This window comes from Schistocerca serialis, chromosome 1 (assembly GCF_023864345.2).
Source record: "Schistocerca serialis cubense isolate TAMUIC-IGC-003099 chromosome 1, iqSchSeri2.2, whole genome shotgun sequence".
Lineage (NCBI taxonomy): Eukaryota > Metazoa > Arthropoda > Insecta > Orthoptera > Acrididae > Schistocerca > Schistocerca serialis.
Genome location: NC_064638.1, coordinates 309,320,363 through 309,343,379, shown reverse-complemented (window position 1 = coordinate 309,343,379; position 23,017 = coordinate 309,320,363). Strand labels below are relative to the sequence as shown.

General features: G+C 38.3%; 1 protein-coding gene across 1 annotated transcript in view; it reads right to left on the bottom strand.

The window, feature by feature from the left end:
- Positions 1 to 7,381: 7,381 nt before the first annotated feature.
- Positions 7,382 to 23,017, bottom strand: part of LOC126469376 (pyridoxal phosphate phosphatase PHOSPHO2-like) — a 40,572-nt gene continuing 24,936 nt past the window's right edge. The window contains exon 2 of the mRNA XM_050096628.1: positions 7,382 to 7,942. Within this exon, the coding sequence (XP_049952585.1) occupies positions 7,637 to 7,942 (306 nt within the window). The 3' untranslated portion in view covers positions 7,382 to 7,636. The remainder of the gene's footprint in view (positions 7,943 to 23,017) is intronic.

Below are 23,017 nucleotides of genomic sequence, written 5' to 3'. Positions count from 1 at the left end.
TCTTAATAGTGTTTTATAATTTTACTGTGTATATTATTAATTTAAATTATGTATGTCTTATTGTAATTATCTGTGGAAGGTGGAAAATAGGATACGAATATTATTAAGGTAAAACTCAAAGGCAACATCACCCACACTGGCATCACTTGTTGGCTAGAGTTTATATCTTTGTATAACTTTTAAACAAATTGCTAGTTGACTCCCTGATTAGGTACAGATTTTAATACACACTAAACCTTGTTTCGAAAGTTCAAAGTGTTTGGCAAGTGAACCTTTTAAAATATTTTATAGCTTTGTGAAAGTTTTTGAGTCTGATGTTACAACAACAAATGCATCAGTCTTTTCTGTTTCTGTCATCTTAACTGCAGGTATCTGATTATGGTAGAGGACAAAATGTTGTAATAACTAAACATACTCTATTTAGTGGCATAAACAGTTTTATCCATAAAAAGATAGGTAGCTGTGTACTGACATTTGTCCACAGTATGATGACAGCATGTAAGAAATCGATTACATATTGAGAAAAACATAATAGCTGCAATACAGATAATGTGGTTACTCTGAACAAATACCTTATCTCTACATGTATCTTTGAAGACTGAACTTTGTTTATGGTATCTGCAAACATACCATTTATTTATTTATTTAGTGCCCCTATTGTCACATTCATGATATTGGGCTAGTCGAAGTACAAAGCAATATAAAATATTACATATTTACATCATGTACAAAATCTTATCATTCATATCAACACATCTTGATAACAAAAAACATTATTCTGCTTAATTAGATTATAAAATTATATATGTACATACAGATAAAATAAAAGCTAGCAAAACACCTTGGTAGGTTTTTGCTCAAACTATTAAATGCCAGTACTTTAGTTAAATAGTCATAGCAACATGTGGCACAAAAGTTAGGCGCATAATTAGATACATACATGGATAAAAGAAGTTTAGTTATATCTGGGAATGGTTTGACAAATTTTTGTTATGAAGCAGACCTATAGATTTGAGCAAAATTCCAGGTATTCATTAATGCAGTAGAAGCTGTTGTTTACTAGTAGATTTTTTAGTTTTTTAACGTTTTAATGTATTGATGTTTGGTTATTTTTTTATGCTATCTGGCAATGCACTGTAAAGAATTTTTGGTTTGTAAACAGCATTGTCCTGATATGTTGACTTTTTGTGCACATCCCTATAATAGTCATCCCTGTTCCTTGTTTGATAATCATGGGTCTCACTATTCAAAGCTGAAACTTGATGGTTCTTAATGAAGCAGATACTTTCAAATATAAATGGTAAGATCATGATTTTTAATTCCTTAAAGATAGTTCTACATGATGCTCTGTAAGCAACATCACTTATTAATCTTACAGCTTTCTTTTGAAGCTTAAAAGACTGCTTTGCGAAAGAGGTATTTACCCAGAATACTATACCATACTTCAGCAGACTATGAATGTATGCGTAATAAGCACTCAACACTGTTTCGATATTGCACCAATCTTTAAGCATTCTTAATATGTAACAGTACTTGCTTAATTTTTTGTTAAGCATTTATACATGATTTCCCATCTTAGATGCTCATCCACCCATAATCCTAAAAATTTTATGTAATCCTTTTGCTGAATTTGGCTATTCGATAATGTAAATTTTACATTGGTCCTATTTTTGTTCCTTGTTGAAGTTCATCCATACAGTTTACTTGTCATTGTGAGCTAGACAGTTATTTTTAAACCATTTTTCTGCCATTTCTGCTGTTTTGTTGATTTTTTGCTGCATCTCATAATCATTCTTTCCTTTTATAATGAAGCTGGTATTGTCAGTAAATAATATAGTATTAGCTGTTGAAACCTGTTGTGGTAGGTCATTAATAAAAATCAAGTATAACAACGGTCCAAATACCGAGCTCTGGGGAACCACATAATTAACTCTTTTATATTCAGAATGGTACACATTTCCATCCTGAGAAATTTGCACTCTTTGTTTCCTATCAGTTAAATATGATTTGAACCACTCATAGAAAACACCACGGATGCCATAATTATATGGTTTTAACAGTAGCAGATTATGATTTAAAATATCAAATGCTTTGAAAGGTCCACAAACAACCCAGGGATCAGTTTGTTTTCCTCAGTAGCTTTGTAAAAACGTTTAGGAAATTGAAGAGAGTGTTCGTGTAGGTTTGCCTTTTCTGAAACCATTCTGTGCATTCACAAGAATTTTATTTTTGTTTAGGAAGTCTAGCAATCTGTCACACATTATTCTTTCAGTTATTTTCAAAAATACAAATAATAATGATAGTGATCTGAAATTTTTAATGTCAAACTTTTCACCACTTTTATAAAACTGTTGACTGCTTAAGTTTACTTGGAAAAACATTGATTATGTCCACAAGTTGAGAGACAACATTGTCGGTAATATATTTAATAATTTTGTCAGGTTGGTTTGTGGGATTGAAGGGACCAGACTTTTTGTCAGGGACACCATCAAATCTACAGGTCACTTTACTCTTTAGTTTGTTGATAGCTGTTTGTACTGTACTTCTTTGGGTGTTATGGGATATAGGTACTTTGTCCTCTCAGTTATTGGAGTTATTACCTTTGTCATTGGGTTATATTTAGTTGTGATTAGGTTTTGGGCTACATTAATATAATGATCATTAAATATATTAGCTATTAGGAGTGGATCATCAACAGTTTCATTTATGTGTTTTATGGTGATTTTATTACTTGCATTTTCATGTTTGACTGTGTGATTATTAATAACTTTCCACATAGAATTCATAGATTGTTGCTACCCTTTCTGATATATGAATCATTGTGCTGCTTCTTTGCAGCAACTATAGCTAAGGTTTCAAGGTAGTATTTTGCTTTGCACACTTATATAGCGTTCTAAGACTTTCTGATGACTCTTCGATTTCACTTGTTATCCATGAATTTAATTTTTTGTTTATTTTCATTCTCTTCAGAGGGAATGAAATATCACAGCAGTATTTATAATTTGACAAGAACTTGTTGAATTTTATATCTACAGAACTATTGCTTTCCATGTCCCAGTTTACATTTTTTAACATGAGATTAAAGACCCTTATGCTGTCATCATTAATTAATCTTCTCTCAATATATCCCCTGTTGTCACTTTTCTTATGAGATTTCTCTAAAGTCAATTTAATTGCTTGATGATCAGAGAAACCTGTAGCCAATACCCCAGAGTTAAAGCCATATTTTTATTTGTCAATGAATATTTGGTCGATAGTACACTCCTGGAAATTGAAATAAGAACACCGTGAATTCATTGTCCCAGGAAGGGGAAACTTTATTGACACATTCCTGGGGTCAGATACATCACATGATCACACTGACAGAACCACAGGCACATAGACACAGGCAACAGAGCATGCACAATGTCGGCACTAGTACAGTGTATATCCACCTTTCGCAGCAATGCAGGCTGCTATTCTCCCATGGAGAAGATCGTAGAGATGCTGGATGTAGTCCTGTGGAACGGCTTGCCATGCCATTTCCACCTGGCGCCTCAGTTGGACCAGCGTTCGTGCTGGACGTGCAGACCGCGTGAGACGACGCTTCATCCAGTCCCAAACATGCTCAATGGGGGACAGATCCGGAGATCTTGCTGGCCAGGGTAGTTGACTTACACCTTCTAGAGCACGTTGGGTGGCACGGGATACATGCGGACGTGCATTGTCCTGTTGGAACAGCAAGTTCCCTTGCCAGTCTAGGAATGGTAGAACGATGGGTTCGATGACGGTTTGGATGTACCGTGCACTATTCAGTGTTCCCTCGACGATCACCAGTGGTGTACGGCCAGTGTAGGAGATCGCTCCCCACACCATGATGCCGGGTGTTGGCCCTGTGTGCCTCGGTCGTATGCAGTCCTGATTGTGGCGCTCACCTGCACGGCGCCAAATACGCATACGACCATCATTGGCACCAAGGCAGAAGCGACTCTCATCGCTGAAGACGACACGTCTCCATTCGTCCCTCCATTCACGCCTGTCGCGACACCACTGGAGGCGGGCTGCACGATGTTGGGGCGTGAGCGGAAGACGGCCTAACAGTGTGCGGGACCGTAGCCCAGCTTCATGGAGACGGTTGCGAATGGTCCTCGCCGATACCCCAGGAGCAACAGTGTCCCTAATTTGCTGGGAAGTGGCGGTGCGGTCCCCTACGGCACTGCGTAGGATCCTACGGTCTTGGCGTGCATCCGTGCGTCGCTGCGGTCCGGTCCCAGGTTGACGGGCACGTGCACCTTCCGCCGACCACTGGCGACAACATTGATGTACTGTGGAGACCTCACGCCCCACGTGTTGAGCAATTCGGCGGTACGTCCACCCGGCCTCCCGCATGCCCACTATACGCCCTCGCTCAAAGTCCGTCAACTACGCATACGGTTCACGTCCACGCTGTCGCGGCATGCTACCAGTGTTAAAGACTGCGATGGAGCTCCGTATGCCACGGCAAACTGGCTGACACTGACGGCGGCGGTGCACAAATGCTGCGCAGCTAGCGCCATTCGACGGCCAACACCGCAGTTCCAGGTGTGTCCGCTGTGCCGTGCGTGTGATCATTGCTTGTACAGCCCTCTCGCAGTGTCCGGAGCAAGTATGGTGGGTCTGACACACCGGTGTCAATGTGTTCTTTTTTCCATTTCCAGGAGTGTACTTTCACTTTTGCTGCCATATCTGGTGTTATCTTCTACACACATGTCCATATGTATGTTTTAGTAGATTAACCGGTTCATGCCCTTTTTCACAGTTCAAATGGCTCTGAGCACTATGGGACTTAACTTTTGAGGTCATCCATATCAACCGCACATACACAGACACAAGCAGACAAATGTCTGCTTGTGTCTGTGTATGTGCAGTTGGATATGGGTGTGTGTGCGAGTGTATACCTGTCCTTTTTTCCCCCTAAGGTAAGTCTTTCCGCTCCCGGGATTGGAATGACTCCTTACCCTCTCCCTTAAAACCCACATCCTTTCGTCTTTCCCTCTTTCCTGATGAAGCAACCGTTGGTTGCGAAAACTTGAATTTTGTGTGTGTGTTTGTGTGTCTATCGACCTGCCAGTGCTTTCGTTTGGTAAGTCACATCATCTTTGTTTTTAGATATATTTTTCCCATGTGGAATGTTTCCCTCTATTATGTCCATAATGTAGGTTTTTTTATGTCGATAATCCCCTTCCTCCTTCCTTTCTGCTTAATGTGAATCTTTCTGTTGTTGAACGTATGTGATGTATTCTATATTTGTGGCATTGTGATTGTGTAAATGTATTGAGTGCTTCTAGGTCTGTGTTACTCCATTTCACTACTCCAAATGAGTAGGTCAATATTGGTATAGCATAAGTATTTATAGCTTTTGTCTTGTTTCTTGCTGTCAATTCTGTTTTCAGTATTTTTGTTAGTCTTTGTCTATATTTTTCTTTTAGTTCTTCTTTAATATTTGTATTATCTATTCCTATTTTTTGTCTATATCCTCGATATTTATAGGAATCTGTTTTTTCCATCGCTTATATGCAGTTGCTGTGGTTATCCAATATGTAATCTTCTTGTTTAGTGTGTTTTTCCTTGACTATGCTATTTTTCTTACATTTGTCTGTTCCAAAAGCCATATTTATATCATTGCTGAATACTTCTGTTATCTTTAGTAATTGGTTGAGTTGTTGATTTGTTGCTGCCAGTAGTTTTAGATCATCCATGTACAGCAAATGTGTGATTTTGTGTGGGTATGTTCCAGTAATATTGTATCCATAATTTGTATTATTTAGCATATTGGATAGTGGGTTCAGAGCAAGGCAGAACCAGAAAGGACTTAATGAGTCTCCTTGGTATATTCCACGCTTAATCTGTATTGGCTGTGATGTGATATTTGAATTTGTTTGGATATTAAGTGTGGTTTTCCAATTTTTCATTACTATGTTTAGGAACTGCATCAATAATAATAATAATAATTATTATTATTATTATTATTATTGTTGTTGTTGTTGTTGTTATGAAAGCCTTTAAGTGAATACTGAAGAAAATGATGTTCTGGAATTGCTTTATCAGTGTTATGACAACACTTTAAAAAGATCTCACATGGTATTCTGCTTTGTCTCTACTGCACTTGTGCAATTTCGTGATTGTTGTGACCACCATCACAGCTTTATCGATTCATATTTAGCGTGTTTCGTTGTTTGGCCACTTGTAGCGCTAGTTCAAACCTTCACTCACTCTATGTTGCTCAAATGTTTTTGCTTTAAACACAATGCCAAATATGTATTTTTTGATGCAGGGCAAAACGTGTTTTGAGAATTTATTCTCAGTCAGGTGCTGTATTTACGTTTGTATTTTTTGTGATGTTACACAAACAAACAATGTAAGTGATAATTTGCTTGTGTATGGGAGATTTATCTACATAACTGAGGAGGCACACTACCTGATAACCTATAAAAGTTGACAGTGCAAGAGACACATAACAACACAGATGCAGATGCCACACAAAATACTTACGTAAATATTTGTACTTGACAACGAGAAAAAAAAAATTCTCGAAAAACGTCGAGCTAAGCATGGAAAAATATATAATTTGTGCAGTGTTTCATTATTTAAATAATAAATGACAGCTGCAGGGTTGCCAAAAACATCAATTATGACATATGAAAGTGAGTCAAATGTTTCTATTTTCCAGACAGTTATCAGTTCCCATTCCATCAGCGGTTTGTCTGGAATACTTTCCTTCTAATCCCATATGGTGAGTTCTGGGTAACTTACCCAAAATCTACCCCTTTTCCTAGACCTATCCAAGTCCTTTTCCTTCACCCTTCAACCCTTCTGCCTGAAGGAGGAGACACTGGCTCCAAAAGCTTGCCGATCACAACAGTCTTTTACGTGTGTGTTCTGCCGCTGTTTGGTGAGTAGATTTTTTTTTATCTATCCAATTAAACAAGATTTTGAGTTTCACTGACAGATACAGTTTAAAGAGTTCTTACAATAAATATGGCAACATTTAGTTTCTGAACAAGATACTGAATGTGGTACTTCCAAAAAGAGGTTACCATCTATCTTCATTCTTAAGAATTTAAAATGCTTGACTTCAGTATTTATTTGATCATCTTCTGACAATAAAATATTTCTTCTACAAGAGGTCTCTATCAGAACTGTGCATCCTAATTCTCTTGGAATATCAGATTGTAAAACTTCTGCGTTGTTGTCAGTGCCAGTTATCTGCTAGATTGCACCAAATGTCCAAGGTAGGGTTGTTTCACATAGCCTCCTAAATGTTTTTCACTATAAGTTCTGTTCAGTCTTATTGCACATTGATTACATACCAATTTGGACAAAGTATATGTGTAAGTCATATAGTTCCATATTATAAATAAAATGCAGTCTGTTATATTTTTATTGTACAGCTTTCAAAGTTTTAATTGATAACAAGGGTATCAGAATACTGAATACATTTACATGTTCAAACATAATATGACATTGTTTACAATATCTCACATGAAGCAGCATTTAAAATTAAGTTTTAAACAGTGCAAGCTGCATTCAGAGGCATACACCTTTAAAACAAAGCTATGGCATGCTTTTGTTTTCACAGGAAATAAATTATCCAAATAGAAGTGACATAATACCTATCTCAACTACTATAATCAGAATTGAGATAATTTGACAAGTGCTTCATAATTTCTTCTCCATTTTTCCAGGTATGGACTGATGCATTTATTTCTTGGCCACCACCACACAAGACTTCTGCAAGAGCATACCCACATCGAGGGAAAGCGATGTCCGAGTGACCAAGTCTGAGACATGGACACAAATCATTCTTACCATCACCAACATAAACTACTCGATGAAATTTAACCCCTGATTTTTCTCTTTCCTTCAGGTATTCTTCCAAAATATGGCCCTTACAAAGATTTTTTGTGCTCAGTTCACACCAATCCTGAAAAATTAAATCAATACTGAGTTTTTTTGTTTTGTTAACCTCTAAAATTAAGTAACTATATTGACAGAGTGAGAAAATGATAAATAACTAAGCACAATATGAAGAAAGTACTGGAAAATAAACACACAGACTGTGCTCTAGTCCCCCAATGAGATAATATGCAGGATGCAAGCATGAGGTGAACTAATCAATCACTTGTCTTTCAATATTATATGAATTCCTCAAGAAATAATCAATAAAAAGTAAAACTGTTGTCACTTGATTGCGATAGATTCTTAAATTCATTGGCAGCTAGTTATCATGTGCTAATGTGCTACACCATACTGTAAATATTGCACTAAAATTATGCCATTTCTCTTTGGATGCGAGCTGGAAATTGCACTAAAATTATGTTATCTCTCTTCAAATGCGGGGCTGGTATGCATATAAAATGGATGACACCTTGTTTTTTTATTGCTCTCCCCATAATAACTAGAAACCAGTGTCGAGTGCTGAATTGTTGTCAGCTGTGCTACTGACAACTCAGAAGGGACACAGCTGTCTGTTTTCGACTGTGCATGCTATGACGTGATGTCATCACTTCCGGCACTATGAATGCTATGTTAACCTCAGCGCCAAGTCAGTATTTCTTTGAAAGGGTGTGTAATTTGTTGCGCATATGTAGAGTATGAGACATTCTTTAGGAACACCCGACATAACTGTGCCATGGCTGAGTGGTCATGTGCATTGACTGGCAATTTGCTGGCTCGGTTTGATTCCAACAAAGCCCTCTTTTTTTTAAATTTTATTTTATGCCTCACAATATTAAATGATTGATTATATAATTTAAAAAGTTCAGTTTATATACATAAAGTTAATATTTTCAATTTAGTTATGGTTACTACCCTTGTAAGTCAAAAGGCCACATTGTAGCACATTGATAAAATTTTGCACAAGCCACCACTGGTACAATTTTTAATCTGATGTTAGTGTCACAGTCACAGTCACATTTGGTGAGCTGTATATGCTGATGGATGCAGAACTCACAAAATTTACAATGAGCCACATGCCATCAAGCAAATCGAGGATATACAACACACTACACTAACAGAGGGGGGGAGAAAACGTTCTGAGGGTAGAGTCTCCTCTCATGGCAAAACAGGAAAGAAAGTAATCCCCCATACCCATTTGAAGTGGTGCCCTGATAAATGTTGCACTGTATTCCTGCAACCACATGTTTTAATGTCCATTGTATGTGGCAATGAAGTAGACATTCTTCTTCTTTTTCTTCTTGGCTTCTAAAGGTCTAGAAGCCCCTGTGCTGACCTCACATGTTGCCTCCAAATGCTTCTACCTTGTGCTGCTTCTTACCAATTATTTACACCCATTCTATTGCATATTGTTTTAATTTCATTTGCCCATGTACCCTGGGTGTCTTACCAAATGACTTCTCCATGAATATTCTTCACATCACTTGATCCTCTTTCATTCTTATGAGATGAAATGCACATTAAGTTTTCTGGAATTTATTATGCTTATTTTTGTTGCTTCTTGCTTGGATTTGTGTGTTGTGTCTTCTCTTTCAGCTTTGTGATTCTTCATCATAGGATGGACTAAAGATTTTTCCAATAACCTTGTTTTCAAATACTTATAATCGGTGTTCTTCCATTCTAGTTAAACTACATGTTTCTGCTCCATAGTTTAGGACTGATCTGATGATTTTGTTAGGTAGACTAATTTTAGTTTTCCTTGTCAGTAGCTTAGAAGTTTTTGTATGGATCAGTAGTTTCACTAGCAATTTGCAGTCACATTTTCACTTAATAGTTGTCTCTGATTGTAATTCTTTATCTTTGAACTGTTCACTGAATTCAGATTTACGTTTGCCTATTATTAGATACAAAATTGGTTGCTTGTTCATCTCTACATTTCTGAAATAACATGTATTTCATTTTCTGATCATTAAGTTGGTTAGGGCATGTTTGGATGAGCTGTGACCAGACTAAACTACTTTTATCTGGCCATAACTGTGGATTCTTTGATTGCTCTGGGAGAAGTATCATCAGACTGGAACACATGAAATATTAGTTTATTTTATTATATAAACGAATAAAAGATTTACTTAACTCTGACACAGTTCGTTGCCCCAGTGTTGACAATTTACCACTGCCATTGACTACGAAAGCATCACTTGATGCACTAAGTAACAAACTGTTTTGTTGAGATACAATGTTCGAAATTTACAACAGTACAAGTTCATCTGAAACTTTAACATTGATCACTGTGCTACATGATGATGTTGACTGCTGTAGCTGAGGTCTCAAACTCAGATGATCTCTTGGATGCGTGGCACTATATTGACCTCAGCATAAGGGCACTGCTATGCTGAAGGAGGGGCATGTTTTCTAGAGTTGCAGCGAGCCCTCGCTAATGTCTCTGTTATCGATTCGCATTGCCGACTTTGATATGGCACCATGATCTGTGGACAATACCACAGGACATTTCTTCTAAAAGCTCCACATATATCAGTCGAACTTCCGTTTCACTTTTTCTAATGAGTGCTATATCATCTGCATATGTTAAAACCTAACTTTATTTCTTTTGAGGACCTGAGTAGGTACTAGTTTGAGTTTCATCCCAAGTACATTAATGAGAAGAAGGGACAGAACATCTTCCATTCTTAGCCCATTTTTATATTTGGAATCGTCAATTTTATTCCATTTAGCAAAACCCTGCCTACATTATCATCCTTGTGCATTTTACAAAGATTTATAAGTTTAATTGGAAATCACAAGTCCATCACTACAGTGCGTAGGTTTTGCCTGTCTATAGCTTTCATAAAAATTGATAAACAAGAAATTTTTTTTGGTTCCCATACTTTTTCATTTATTATTCTGATTGCAAGTACATTGTCAGTAGTGGATCTATTTCTACGAAAGCCAGTTTCATAATCCCCAATTATACTTTCTGCATATGGTTTCAAGCGATTTAGCAATAAACAAGATAAAATCTTATGGGCTATAGTAATTAACAGTGATATCTTGCTAAAGCTTCCAAAGTCATAGAACATTCAAAATTTTTACCAAGCTAGGACACCTTGTATGTGAGTGAATGGTAGCTTCACTTCAGAGAGCATCTTGCCTGCAATGATATACATAAAACTTACAGTATCAGACACAATAATGATGATGATGATGATGATTATTATTATTATTTATTATTATTGTGGAAGTACCACACAGAAATGAGCCTGCAGAAGCTTGTTAAAATAGCTCTGCACTAGCAAGAAATGTAGTAGTTCAATGGAGCCACAGTTTTCCCCAGCCAGAAAAATTGACACTTTCATACTCAACGAATTGCAACACCCAGTGTCTGCAATTTTTGGCATTCCTGCAGTGAAGTCGTACTGAAGCACAGTCTGTCAAAGACCACAATATGTTACTATTCCTGTATCCCATATGGACATTCTATGAATTAGTTGCAATTTTTCACACAATGTCAAGATTGATATTTATAAATACAATAGCTAAAACAAACCATTTTATCATTTATTGAGGAGGTTGGAAAACGCATTGTAGGTCACACGACACTGCAGTTCTTTCATGAATGTGGTTCCACTGCCTGTGTAGTATGTCAACAGATACAGATGTCTTTCTAATCTACCAACCAAATGAGGCAGTGCAGTTGTTAAGACACTGACCTCAAATTTGGGTAAATGAAGTTCGCTCTGTGCAATCACTTTGATTTGGGTTTTCTGTGGTTTTCCTAAATCATTTCAGGCAAGTGCCAGGATGATTCCTTCATAAATGCCATGGCCAACCACCTGTCCCATCCTCATAAACATATACTTATTTATTCTATGTATTATATAATTTGAGCTATTTATTTTCATTGTATTGTGATCGCAAATCTGTAGGTATGTCGTTGTGAAATGATCCCTGGCTGAATAAATAAATTAAATAAAATCAATGAGTGGAAACGGAGGTGTGGCAGCACTGTCAGTGCCAGCTTGCACTCATTTCCAAATCTCCAACTCTCTCTTGCAATTGATACTGCTCATGGTTTAGGAGACCAGTCCACACCTAAAACCTATATGCACATATGCTGCATATAATTATAGCCAGAGAATGTGATTGGGTTTGCCAAAGTGACTATTTCTCAAATTTGTTTCCTATCTTCTGCAGTCTCATCTGTACAGATCAACTCCAGCTGAACTGACTAAGTCCTGTAGAATGGAATCGTCTACTAGAGCTTCTCATGCACCTATGTTTGTGCTCCTACAGGAATTTTTGAATTGGTTCAGAAGTGTGTCATTATACTCACTCTGGTTGTTGACAATCCGTGTGAACCTGATTACAATTACAGCTGATGTTCTGAGTCACATATGTAATGCATCACTAACTCAAGGTATTTTCCCAGCCAGGTTAAAATATGCCACTTTCAGGCCTCTCTACAAAAATGGGAAAACGACAGATGTCAATAATTATTGGCCAGTATCCTTGCTTACAGCATTTTCAAAAATCTTCGAGAAAGTAATGTACTCAAGAGTGGTTACCCACCTCAACAGTAATGGGATACTTACAAGGAAACCTCCCCATCGCACCCCCCTCAGATTTAGTCATAAGTTGGCACAGTGGATAGTCCTTGAAAAACTGAACACAGATCAATCGAGAAAACAGGAAGAAGTTGTGTGGAACTATGAAAAAAATAAGCAAAATATACAAACTGAGTAGTCCATGCGCAAGATAAGCAACATCAAGGATAGCGGAGCTCAGGAGCACCGTGGTCCCATGGTTAGTGTGAGCAGCTGCGGAGCGAGATGTCCTTGGTTCAAGTCTTCCCTCGAGCAAAAAGTTTACTTTCTTTATTTTCGCAAAGTTATGATCTGTCCGTTCGTTCATTGACATCTCTGTTCATTGTAATAAGTTTAGTGTCTGTGTTTTGCGACCGCACCGCAAAACCGTGCAATTAGTAGATGAAAGGACGTGGTTCTCCAATGGGAACCAAAAACATTTGATCACAAAGTCATAGGTCAACCGATTCCTCCACAGGAAAACACGTCAGATATATTCTATATGACACTGGTGACGGCATGTGCGTCACACGACAGGAATATGTTGTCGACCCACCTAACTTGTACACTTGGCGAATGGGTAAAAAGATTCTTCTACCTTGCCCGATTTAGGTTTTCTTGTGGATGTGATAATCACTCCCAAAAAAGTGATGAAAACAGGGGAGTTTGTCACATAAACTGCAACAAATGGATGCAACAGTTTCACAGTCGCACAGTTTTCCCTGTGCTCTGTCAAAACATGTTTTTAACGTTTTCAAATTTTTCCATGTGTAGACCGTCAAATCCTGCATATGTCCAAGCAAATCTGAACATGTCCTGGAATTTTGGAGAGTGAAGTTGATTATTTGTGAGTGCCTGAACTTTGATAATTGTCTGAAAATAAAAAATTAAACTTTTCACCCGAGGGAAGACTTGAACCAATGACCTCTCATTCCACAGACGCTCACGCTAACCACGTGACCACTCGGCGCTCCAGAGCTCACAATCTCTTTGATGTTGCATATCTTCCACACGGACACTCAGTTTGTATATTTTACTTATTTTTTTCATAGTTCCACACAACTTCTTCCTGTTTTCTCGATTGATCTGTGTTCAGTTTTTCAAGGCCTATCCACTGTGCCAACATATAACTAAATCTGAGGGGGGTGTGATGGGGAGGTTTCCTTGTTAGTAAATCACAGTTCGGATTTCAAAAATGCTGTTCCACTGAGACGGCAATATACAATTTCACTGTCCACATAATAGAGTCTTTAAATAGTAAAATGTCACCAATAGGAATTTTCTGTGACTTGTCCAAAGCATTTGATTGTGTGAACAACGACATCATGTTACAGAAATTATAATTCTATGGTATAAAGGGAATAGCATATGAGTGGTTTAAATCATATCTACAGAACAGGAAGCAAAAAGTTTCCTTATATGGGTCAAGTGATTTAAATAAGTTTGCCATTTCATCTACCTGGGGTGAAATAACATTAGGTGTCCCACAGGGTTCAATTATGGGTCCCCTTCTGTTCTTGATATATGTGAACGACCTCCCTTCCTATCTGAAACAGGAAGCTGAACCGACACTGTTTGCTGATGATACAAGCATCATTATTAATCCAGTGAAAGAAAGTCCAATTGAAAATGATACAAATAAGGTCTTTGGAAAAGTCATTAATTGGTTTTCTGCAAATGGGCTTGCTCTAAACTTTGAAAAAACACAGTACATCCGATTTTCTGCTGCAAAAAGTACATTTCCTTCAATAAATATAACACATCAACAGAAGTCAGTAGACAGGGTACTGCATACTAAGTTTTTGGGTGTACATATAGATGAGCATCTTAATTGGAAAATTCATATTTTGGATCTTCTAAAGCGACTAGGTTCAGCAACTTTTGCAATCAGAATAATTGCCAATTTTGAGGATATAGAAATTAGTAAGCTAACATACTTTGCATACTTTCACTCTCTGATGTCATACGGAATAATATTTTGGGGGTAACTCAACATTTAGACAAAAAGTATTCACTGCTCAAAAGAAAGTGGTTAGAATAATGTGTGGGGTTCATAGTTGCACATCTTGTAGGTCTTGTAGGCATATTTTTAAAAGATAGGGAATTCTTACAACAGCCTCACAGTACATTTACTCACTAATGAAATTTGTTCTCAACTACATGGACCAGTTTAAAAACAAAAGTGACATTCATGATTATAAGACTTTGATACAGAAAGGGGTAAAATATGCTGCTATAAAAATTTTCAGCAAATTACCAGATGAAATAAGGTGTCTGACAGACAGCAGTAATAGCTTCAAAAATAAATTGAAATCATATCTCCTTGACAACTCCAATACCACAGATGAATTCTTGAATAGGAATAAATAAATCTATAAATATAGTATATGCATTTTGTGCCATTTAAGGGAATGGAGTAAATAATACATACATAAAAAAATCTTGTTTCATATATGCATTTCTTGTGCACTTGACACATTCCACATCATAACGGCTACTATATCGTGAGATTCATCAATGGAACACGCAACAACTAACTAACTACCCTGTGACTAATGATGGTGACTTCTGTATGGCTTCCCAGCACCCTCAGACAAATGGCAATACTCATTAAATAATCCTACTGTTTTATTTTTATAGATGACCTCAGTTTCTGCTGATGCAATTGCTCCAGCTTTTATGTCATGGCGAGAGAATGTCATATTAGAAGAAAGATCTGTCTCTCTGAAATAAGTATAAAAGCTGACATCATCACAGATTGGGAGAGTGCTTGCAGGAGTAGGTTGTGTGAGTACTTCATTTTCTGAGCATTCATACTCAAATCAAATCACTCATATGCATTCTTGAAGAAGTTGATGGACTGTTGCAAACTTTAGATGTACAAACTGTTGAAACATTGTCATCTGAAAGTAACATGTCTGCGACCCAGGTTAACTGAGTTGATCATTTATAAGTCATGTATGGCTTGATTAAAAAGTTCTCCATTGAACTGGTATCTAATTCCAAATTGTTGAAGAGGAAGCACACACCCTTGGTTAACCCCAGATGTGATTTGAATATTTCTTGAGCAGCTGGTTTGATACAGAGCTTCGCTAATGTCAGTAACCAAGTTATACAATAGCTTAGAGAAATAATTACTAGACTTGTACACAGATGCGAATTCTTCAGCCATTCAGATAGTTCGTGTTCAATAGCTGAAGAAATACTTAAAGTTACCAAGGAATGGAATTTTCCCAAAATTTTATAATTGTACACTATATTGCAGAATGAGATTTTCACTCTGCAGCGGAGTGTGCGCTGATATGAAACTTCCTGGTAGATTAAAACTGTGTGCCCAACCGAGACTCGAACTCGGGACCTTTGCCTTTCGTGGGCAAGTGCTCTACCAGCTGAGCTACCGAAGCACGACTCAAGCCCGGTACTCACAGCTTTACTTCTGCCAGTATCTCGTCTCCTACCTTCCAAACTTTACAGAGTGCTAGTTCTGCAAGGTTCGCAGGAGAGCTTCTGTAAAGTTTGGAAGGTAGGAGACGAGATACTGGCAGAAGTAAAGCTGTGAGTACCGGGCGTGAGTCGTGCTGCGGTAGCTCAGATGGTAGAGCACTTGCCCGCGAAAGGCAAAGGTCCTGAGTTCGAGTCTCGGTCGGGCACACAGTTTTAATCTGCCACGAAGTTTCGTACACTATATTGATTTGGGAGACAAAGTTGTGCACTAGACAGGGACTGGAATGACCCTGTGACAGGATGAAGCTTTAAGTCGATCTAAAAGGTGTGTTCCAGTAGCATAATTGGGAGCACACTACTCATGGTAGCCAAGTATCTGGGATTGACTCCGGGAAAAAGTTTAAGCATAGTTTTATAAATTGATTTTATTCATGTAAAGCTCAGTAACTACACCAAATGATAGCTTAAGGAAAATTGATTCTGATTAGTGAAAAACTGAATGTTACCATTTTGCACATAAAAATAACAACACAGTTTCCTATAAATTCTTCTTTGGCTTGTTACCTCTATACAAAAGAAATACAGTGTTCACATTACTAAAGAACCTTTTATCATGACATATTAGTACACAACTGTTCTTCAAGACTGAACCATGTCCTTATGCTGAAAGGATGCAGAAATTTTGAGACTTAACCCTAGAAATGTACACCAGGGTGACGCTGACCCCAAAGTGTTTTGTTTGTTACTGTGCACACACCAGTGCCACCAATGTAAATTCAGCACTGAGTGATACTTAGAAGAGGATGGATGTTCGAAGTTGTGAGTCATTGTTGTTTAATTAATTTGACAGAAATATTTTTTGAAGGGTCACTATGTCCCTGGAGTACACATTGTGTATCTGTTCTGTCACTGTGTGTGAAGTTCATGTATGTGAAAATGTTTTACTTACGGAATATGCTGTACAAAATGCATATTCAGAAGATCACAACCATGAAAGTGACAAAAGAGACTTTTGTGATGAAACTGATTCTGAAGCTTATGCTGCGGCAGCAGTTTTGGACAATAATGAAACTGATTAGTCTGATGAATCATCAGACACCAATGAAGAACAGTAATTGTTGGAACACATCTGTCCCTAATAGAACGGGCCTCTCAGTTGCTGATAACAATCAAGTCCATATTCCAAGAGGGTGGAAATAATGAATGAAATTATTTATGAATAACTGAGAACATTTAAAAATATTCATGTAATATGTGCATTTCATTCAATGAATACTGTCTTCATCTAATTAAACAACAAACAAAAGTCCTTAGATCCAGGTGACTTCCAAGTTTCCCCACTGAAATGCTTCCATGACAATTTTTACTTAGTCTCTAATTTTGGATGAATTAATACTACTAGCAATTGAAAAAGTTCAAGGGAGTGGTGAAATAAAATGAATTTAGTACATGAGAGTCCAATTTACAAAATTCTATATTCAGACAATTTCTTCAGCAAATAATTGAAGCTCACTGTGACCCTGTTGTACACTTCATGTGACAGTTTCAGGGGTGTACCCTACCAGGGTTAAAGTCCTGAAACACATGCAAATTTATCATGTTAAAATTTCTGCTCCCTTGATGATGTCTGTGAATGGGTAAACAATATTATGGAAAGGGTAGTTTCTACTCACTATACGGTGGAGATGCTGAGTCGCAGATAGGCACAACAAAAAGACTGTCAGAAAGTGAGCTTTTGGCCAACAAGGCCTTTAAAAAAAAACACACACACACACACACACACACACACACACACACACACACACACACACACACACACACACACGCGCGCGCGCGCTCGCATTGCGTAACCACAGTCTCTGGCTGCTGAAGCCAGACTTCGAGCAGCAGCGCATGGTGGGAGAGGCAACTGGTTGGGCCGAGGGGGGGAGGAGGTGGGGGGGGGGGGCTAGGAGGAGGCTGGTGTGGTGAGGGGGAGGGATAGCAGAGTAGGGGGTGAAGGATGGTAAAGTGCTGCTTGTGAGAGCATACAGCAATGAGGAGGAGAGAGGGTGGGTAGATGGGAGCAGTCTAGAAGTTGCAGGTAGGGGGGAGCAATAGTGGAAAAGGAGAGAAGTAAAAAGACTGAGCGTGGAATAGAAGGCTGTGTTGTGCTGGAATGGGAACGGGCTAGATGGATAAGGACAATGACTAATGAAGTTTGAGGCCAGGAGGGTTACAGGAACAGGATATTTTGAAGGGCATGAAACTAGTAATGTGATTTACAAGCTATTCTGCAACCACTGTGTTTCATTGTATGTGCACATGACAAGTGACAAGCTGTCTGTCTGTGTGAATGGGCACTGATAAAGTGTAGCCAAAAACAGGTGATCCACTCCATTGCTGAGCACACCACCCAACATGATGTTCTTTATTTCAATGACTGCTTCATGACCTATGCCATCTGGATTCTTCCCATGAACACCAGTTTTTCTGAATTGCACAGGTGGGGACTCTCCATCAATATATCCTACGTTCCTGTAATCCTCCTGACCTCAACCTTCTTCATTAGTCATTGTCCATAGCCATCTAGCCCCTTCCCATTCCAGTACTACAAAGCCCTCTATTCCACCAACATACTCTCAATCATTTTACTTCTTTTCTGCTAACCCCCCTACCCCCTGTCTAATCTCCTGGCTGCACCTAGCTGCCCTATCTTCTCTCCACCTCATTGCTGTATGCTCCCACAGGCAGCACTTTACCATCCCCCATCCCTACCCTCCCCTTCCCCTCACTCTCCCTGCCCCAGCCTCCTCCTTGCCCCCACCACCCGGTTGCCTCTCCCATCATGTGCTGTTGCTTGCAGTTTGGCTTCAGCAGCCAGAGACTGTCGTCATACGTATTTGAGTTGCATTTGCGTAAGTGTGTGTTTGTATATTGTCTATTTTCGACAAAGGCATCATTGGCCGAAAGCTCATTTTCTGAAAATCTTTTTGTTGTGCCTTTCTGTGACTCAGCATCTCCGCTACATGGCGAGTAGCAACTATCCTTTTTATAGTATTGTTACATTCCATCCTGAATTTTGCATTGTTTGAAGGAGTAGACATGTAGAGTTGTACTGTTATTCTGGTATTCATTAGTGTTAGATTATGTTATTCTGTGAACTCGGGTTTCATTATGTATTCCAGATATTTTCCTTTGATCGATTTGTGTACATTCTGTCTGAGGTATATGTTTGTCTATGTGCAGTGCTGGGTCACAGCACACCTCATCACCAACTGCAGTTCCAAGGAATACACCAGACAGAAGATTCCTTGAACCCAGATGAACAATGCTGTAGAAAAGGACATTAAACTTTGACATAAATTTTAGGGAGTCTCTTGCTGAATTCTTGGGATAGAGTTCTCTTATGAGAATAACAGAAGAGGCATCATATGTCATGCAACTGTGTCTGTAAATAATTTAATTTTTAATGACAACTTCTGTCTACCGATTTAAGTAGAATTGGTAGATAATTGTGTTGTGTGGTGTACTGTGGTTTTAGAATTGTACAGGAATACTGCACAAGCATTGCAGTCACAGTTTAATGCAATATCACCAATGAATCTGAGTGACTTCCTCCACAACACTTTGACGTGATCTATCAATTTATCAACTTGCTGACAATGAACTAGCTGTTTACTACGGACAGGTTGTGGCCAATGTGGCTTATTTGCTGAGATTTTTTTTATTTCAGTCTTCCCTTACATTGTTATTTGGAATGTGATCTAAGAGCTGCTTCACTTTTATTCTGTTTCCCTCAGTTTTGTCAGTTGTCCACATTTCATAACCATATGGCAAAATTGGAACTGTCATAGTTTTATAATAATTTGTGTTTGCCTTCTTGTGGTACAATTGCTGTTACAAAAATCACTTACAACTTGCTTGCAGCAACAAAAAAAATTGAATTAAATCTTGAATGAATACCAATTCCTTTAAATAACAGATCGATAATTCACAGGTACTAACGTATATTGTCTTAAGTAAGAAAATCAACATAAGGAATAACATTAACTGAAATATGTCACTTTTATCAGGCAAGCTACAAATTTCTCACATCTCAACCAGACTATTTCTAAGTCTCCTGAAATAGCTACCAACAGTACTTCATGCAAAACCAGGGACAGAACACAAAAAAGATTCATGATCAGCTTATCAGGAAAGCAAAGAGCCCTCTGCCACACACCGTCAGGTGGCTTGCGGAGTATGGATGTAGATGTAGAGCAGAAAGCACAAAACAGCAAATTGTTATCATATGTTTCCTGTATGTTGAAAATTTATGTAAGAAAGGAACTTAACAATGCTATATGCTCTTCCTGTCAACCCTTCAAGTTTCATTGAAGATATGATAAGTTGAAATACTAGAACACACAACAGATTTGCTCTATGTGTTCTCAATATTTTAATTTGTTGAGGGGCAGTAACTTATTATTTCTTAAAATCCTGCAAAGCAACTTTGCAAAAAGAGAGACATTAGTATTTCATAAAGAATAAAGGTAGCCTGTAGCTGACATCATTTTGTACATGCTCACACACTGCTCATGAGAGTAAAGACGGATGTATGCCATGGAATGCCTCCTCAATAGTTGGGTTGCTGGTTGCCTACATGTGACAAACAGTCAGCAGAATTGCTGTTTAATTAGCTGAGGATCGAACGAAAGGTCAAGTCTTCTTCAACTTGCACTGATGAGTCTCAAAAAGGCCACAACTATTCAGACCAAGGTCAGAAATGATGGGTTGGTGTAACATGCATGCTAATGTAATGTGTATTTGGAAAGAAACTTGTATAAAATTCCTCCTCACTGTTTGTGTATTTCTGCTCTATATACAACCAATGCCTATGTCTGGCTAGTAGCTAACATATGGTGTCGTCAGCAAAGAATACCTCATAACACATGGTGTCAGCATGGGGTAAATTTGGGAAATCCTAGTCCTGAACAGGTGCAACAAAGTGTGAACTGTCAAAAATGCCAGAGTACCCACTGGAGAGAGTACAAAGTAGCAGATTGCTACGCACCACAACAGCAGCAGCATGAACATCCAACAATGCTTCCAGAATGAGATTTTCACTCTGCAGTGGAGTGTGCGCTGATATGAAACTTCCTGGCAGATTAAAACTGTGTGCCCGACCAAGACTCGAACTCGGGAGTTTGAGTCTTGGTCGGGCACACAGTTTTAATCTGCCAGGAAGTTTCATCCAACAATGCTGTAATTCAGGTTAGTGTGCTCAAATTTGGCTTATAATACAAAAAACAATGATGGATTTATAGGCTTTTCTTTTTTTTACTTTAGTGACTAATCTTCCCAGGCTAGTCAGAATGAAAGAACTCAGCATATTGCAGTCAAAATGTTGTTAATGAATTGTACAGAGATATTCTGCGGTTAAAAGAAGATAAAAGTGACCATTACTTCTTAATTACAGGTTGTGTAGCATTATATAACAAAAATTTATTAATTGTTGCTATCTGTACCAGTGTTAAGTGGAAACCCCAGTGAGGATGTGAAAGCATTCTTTCAAAACCTTGAAGATGGTGTTCCCTGATGGGATAACGAGCTGATTCTGATAGGTTAGCAATTGTGAAATTGAGAGTATAGGGCTCTGCACAGGACTTCCTTAAACTCTTAATCCACTTAACACTTATGAACTCAAAGGTGCAGCTGCCAAAAGATTGAAGCATAAGAATTCACCTAGATTCTACAGAGAGCAACTTTATAAAGTCTGCATATTCAGTGGACTGAATCAATTGAGCAGTGCGCAGACAGAAGTGAAGTGTTACTGTTCAGATTTATGAACTGTGTGAAGATGAATCTGAGAATCTTCCACTGTTTGACTGATCAGCAAGATGGTTTGTAGAGAGAAGTAAGGCAGTCTGACTGGGAAAGTGTAAGACCTTACAGAAAGCACTGAAGGCAGCTATTGTCATATGGGAGGTCTGTAAAGAAAAATAGATCTTCAACAGTTGCAGGATACAGGAGCAGGTATCGAGAGAAAGTGAAAGACCGATGTTACTAATAAACAATTTCACAAATTGTTAAACAAGTATAGGTGCGTATGGAGCACCACAGTGTTTGCCCTTTGCCTGAGTCAATGATTCCTGTTAGCTCCACTGAAAACTTATTTATTTAAACGTCAAGTTCTGTAGGACCAAACTGAGTATCAGATCTCCAAGGTCATGGAACATGTCAGTACATGAAATTACAACATAAAAGTAATAACAGATAAAAATAAATGTTCATGAACCCGAAAAAAGTCAGTCCATAAGTTTAAGTGAACACAATCAACAATTGTTGTGTACATAGTTCCGCGTAGTCAGCGGGTACACAACTTTCCCACTAGAGCGAGCCCTGCTAAGCACAACAGTGCCGGCACAGCGCTCGTCCGTCTCCGCACTACGAGATGGCGCTGTCTTAGAGACGGACCAAATTCTGCTTCCGCCTATCTGCATATTAATATGTAACGCAGCCAATGAGATCACTGCTAACGTGGAACCTTTTCTCCTCGCGGATCACACTCGCGCAGTGATACATGAACGCGCGAGGTATTATAACGAGTGTACAGACCTCCGACTAGTCAGTCTGCCATAGTGTAGTCAAGTTTCAGTCTGCGCCTAATAAGATTATCATATTCCTGTACATAGCCATGAAGATTAATGTATAGACACTTTGTCAAATATCAGAGATATGTGAGAATAAGATTAACGTACCAAGACCAAAGGAACTTCAGATTGTCAATAGTAAATAGCATCCTGAATCAACTTAAGTAATTTTATGTTATTATTTTAATAAATGTGTGTGAAAATTAATCAAGTTCTGTTTAAAGTTGGTCACCGTCAATCTGCTGCTCTAGGCGTGCAAGTGGCATTTCTATCGTCTGACCTAACGGCAGAAGATAAACACGCCACGATAAGACCACAAGACATATTGCTGACACTCACCTACTTCGTTAGAGCGACAAGTCAAATAATCTGATCGTGTGTGTACCGAAGGTCTTACAGTACGCACACCTCAACAATACAATAAGAATCAAAGATTTTTGAATTCAAGTGGTAGCTTATTGACAA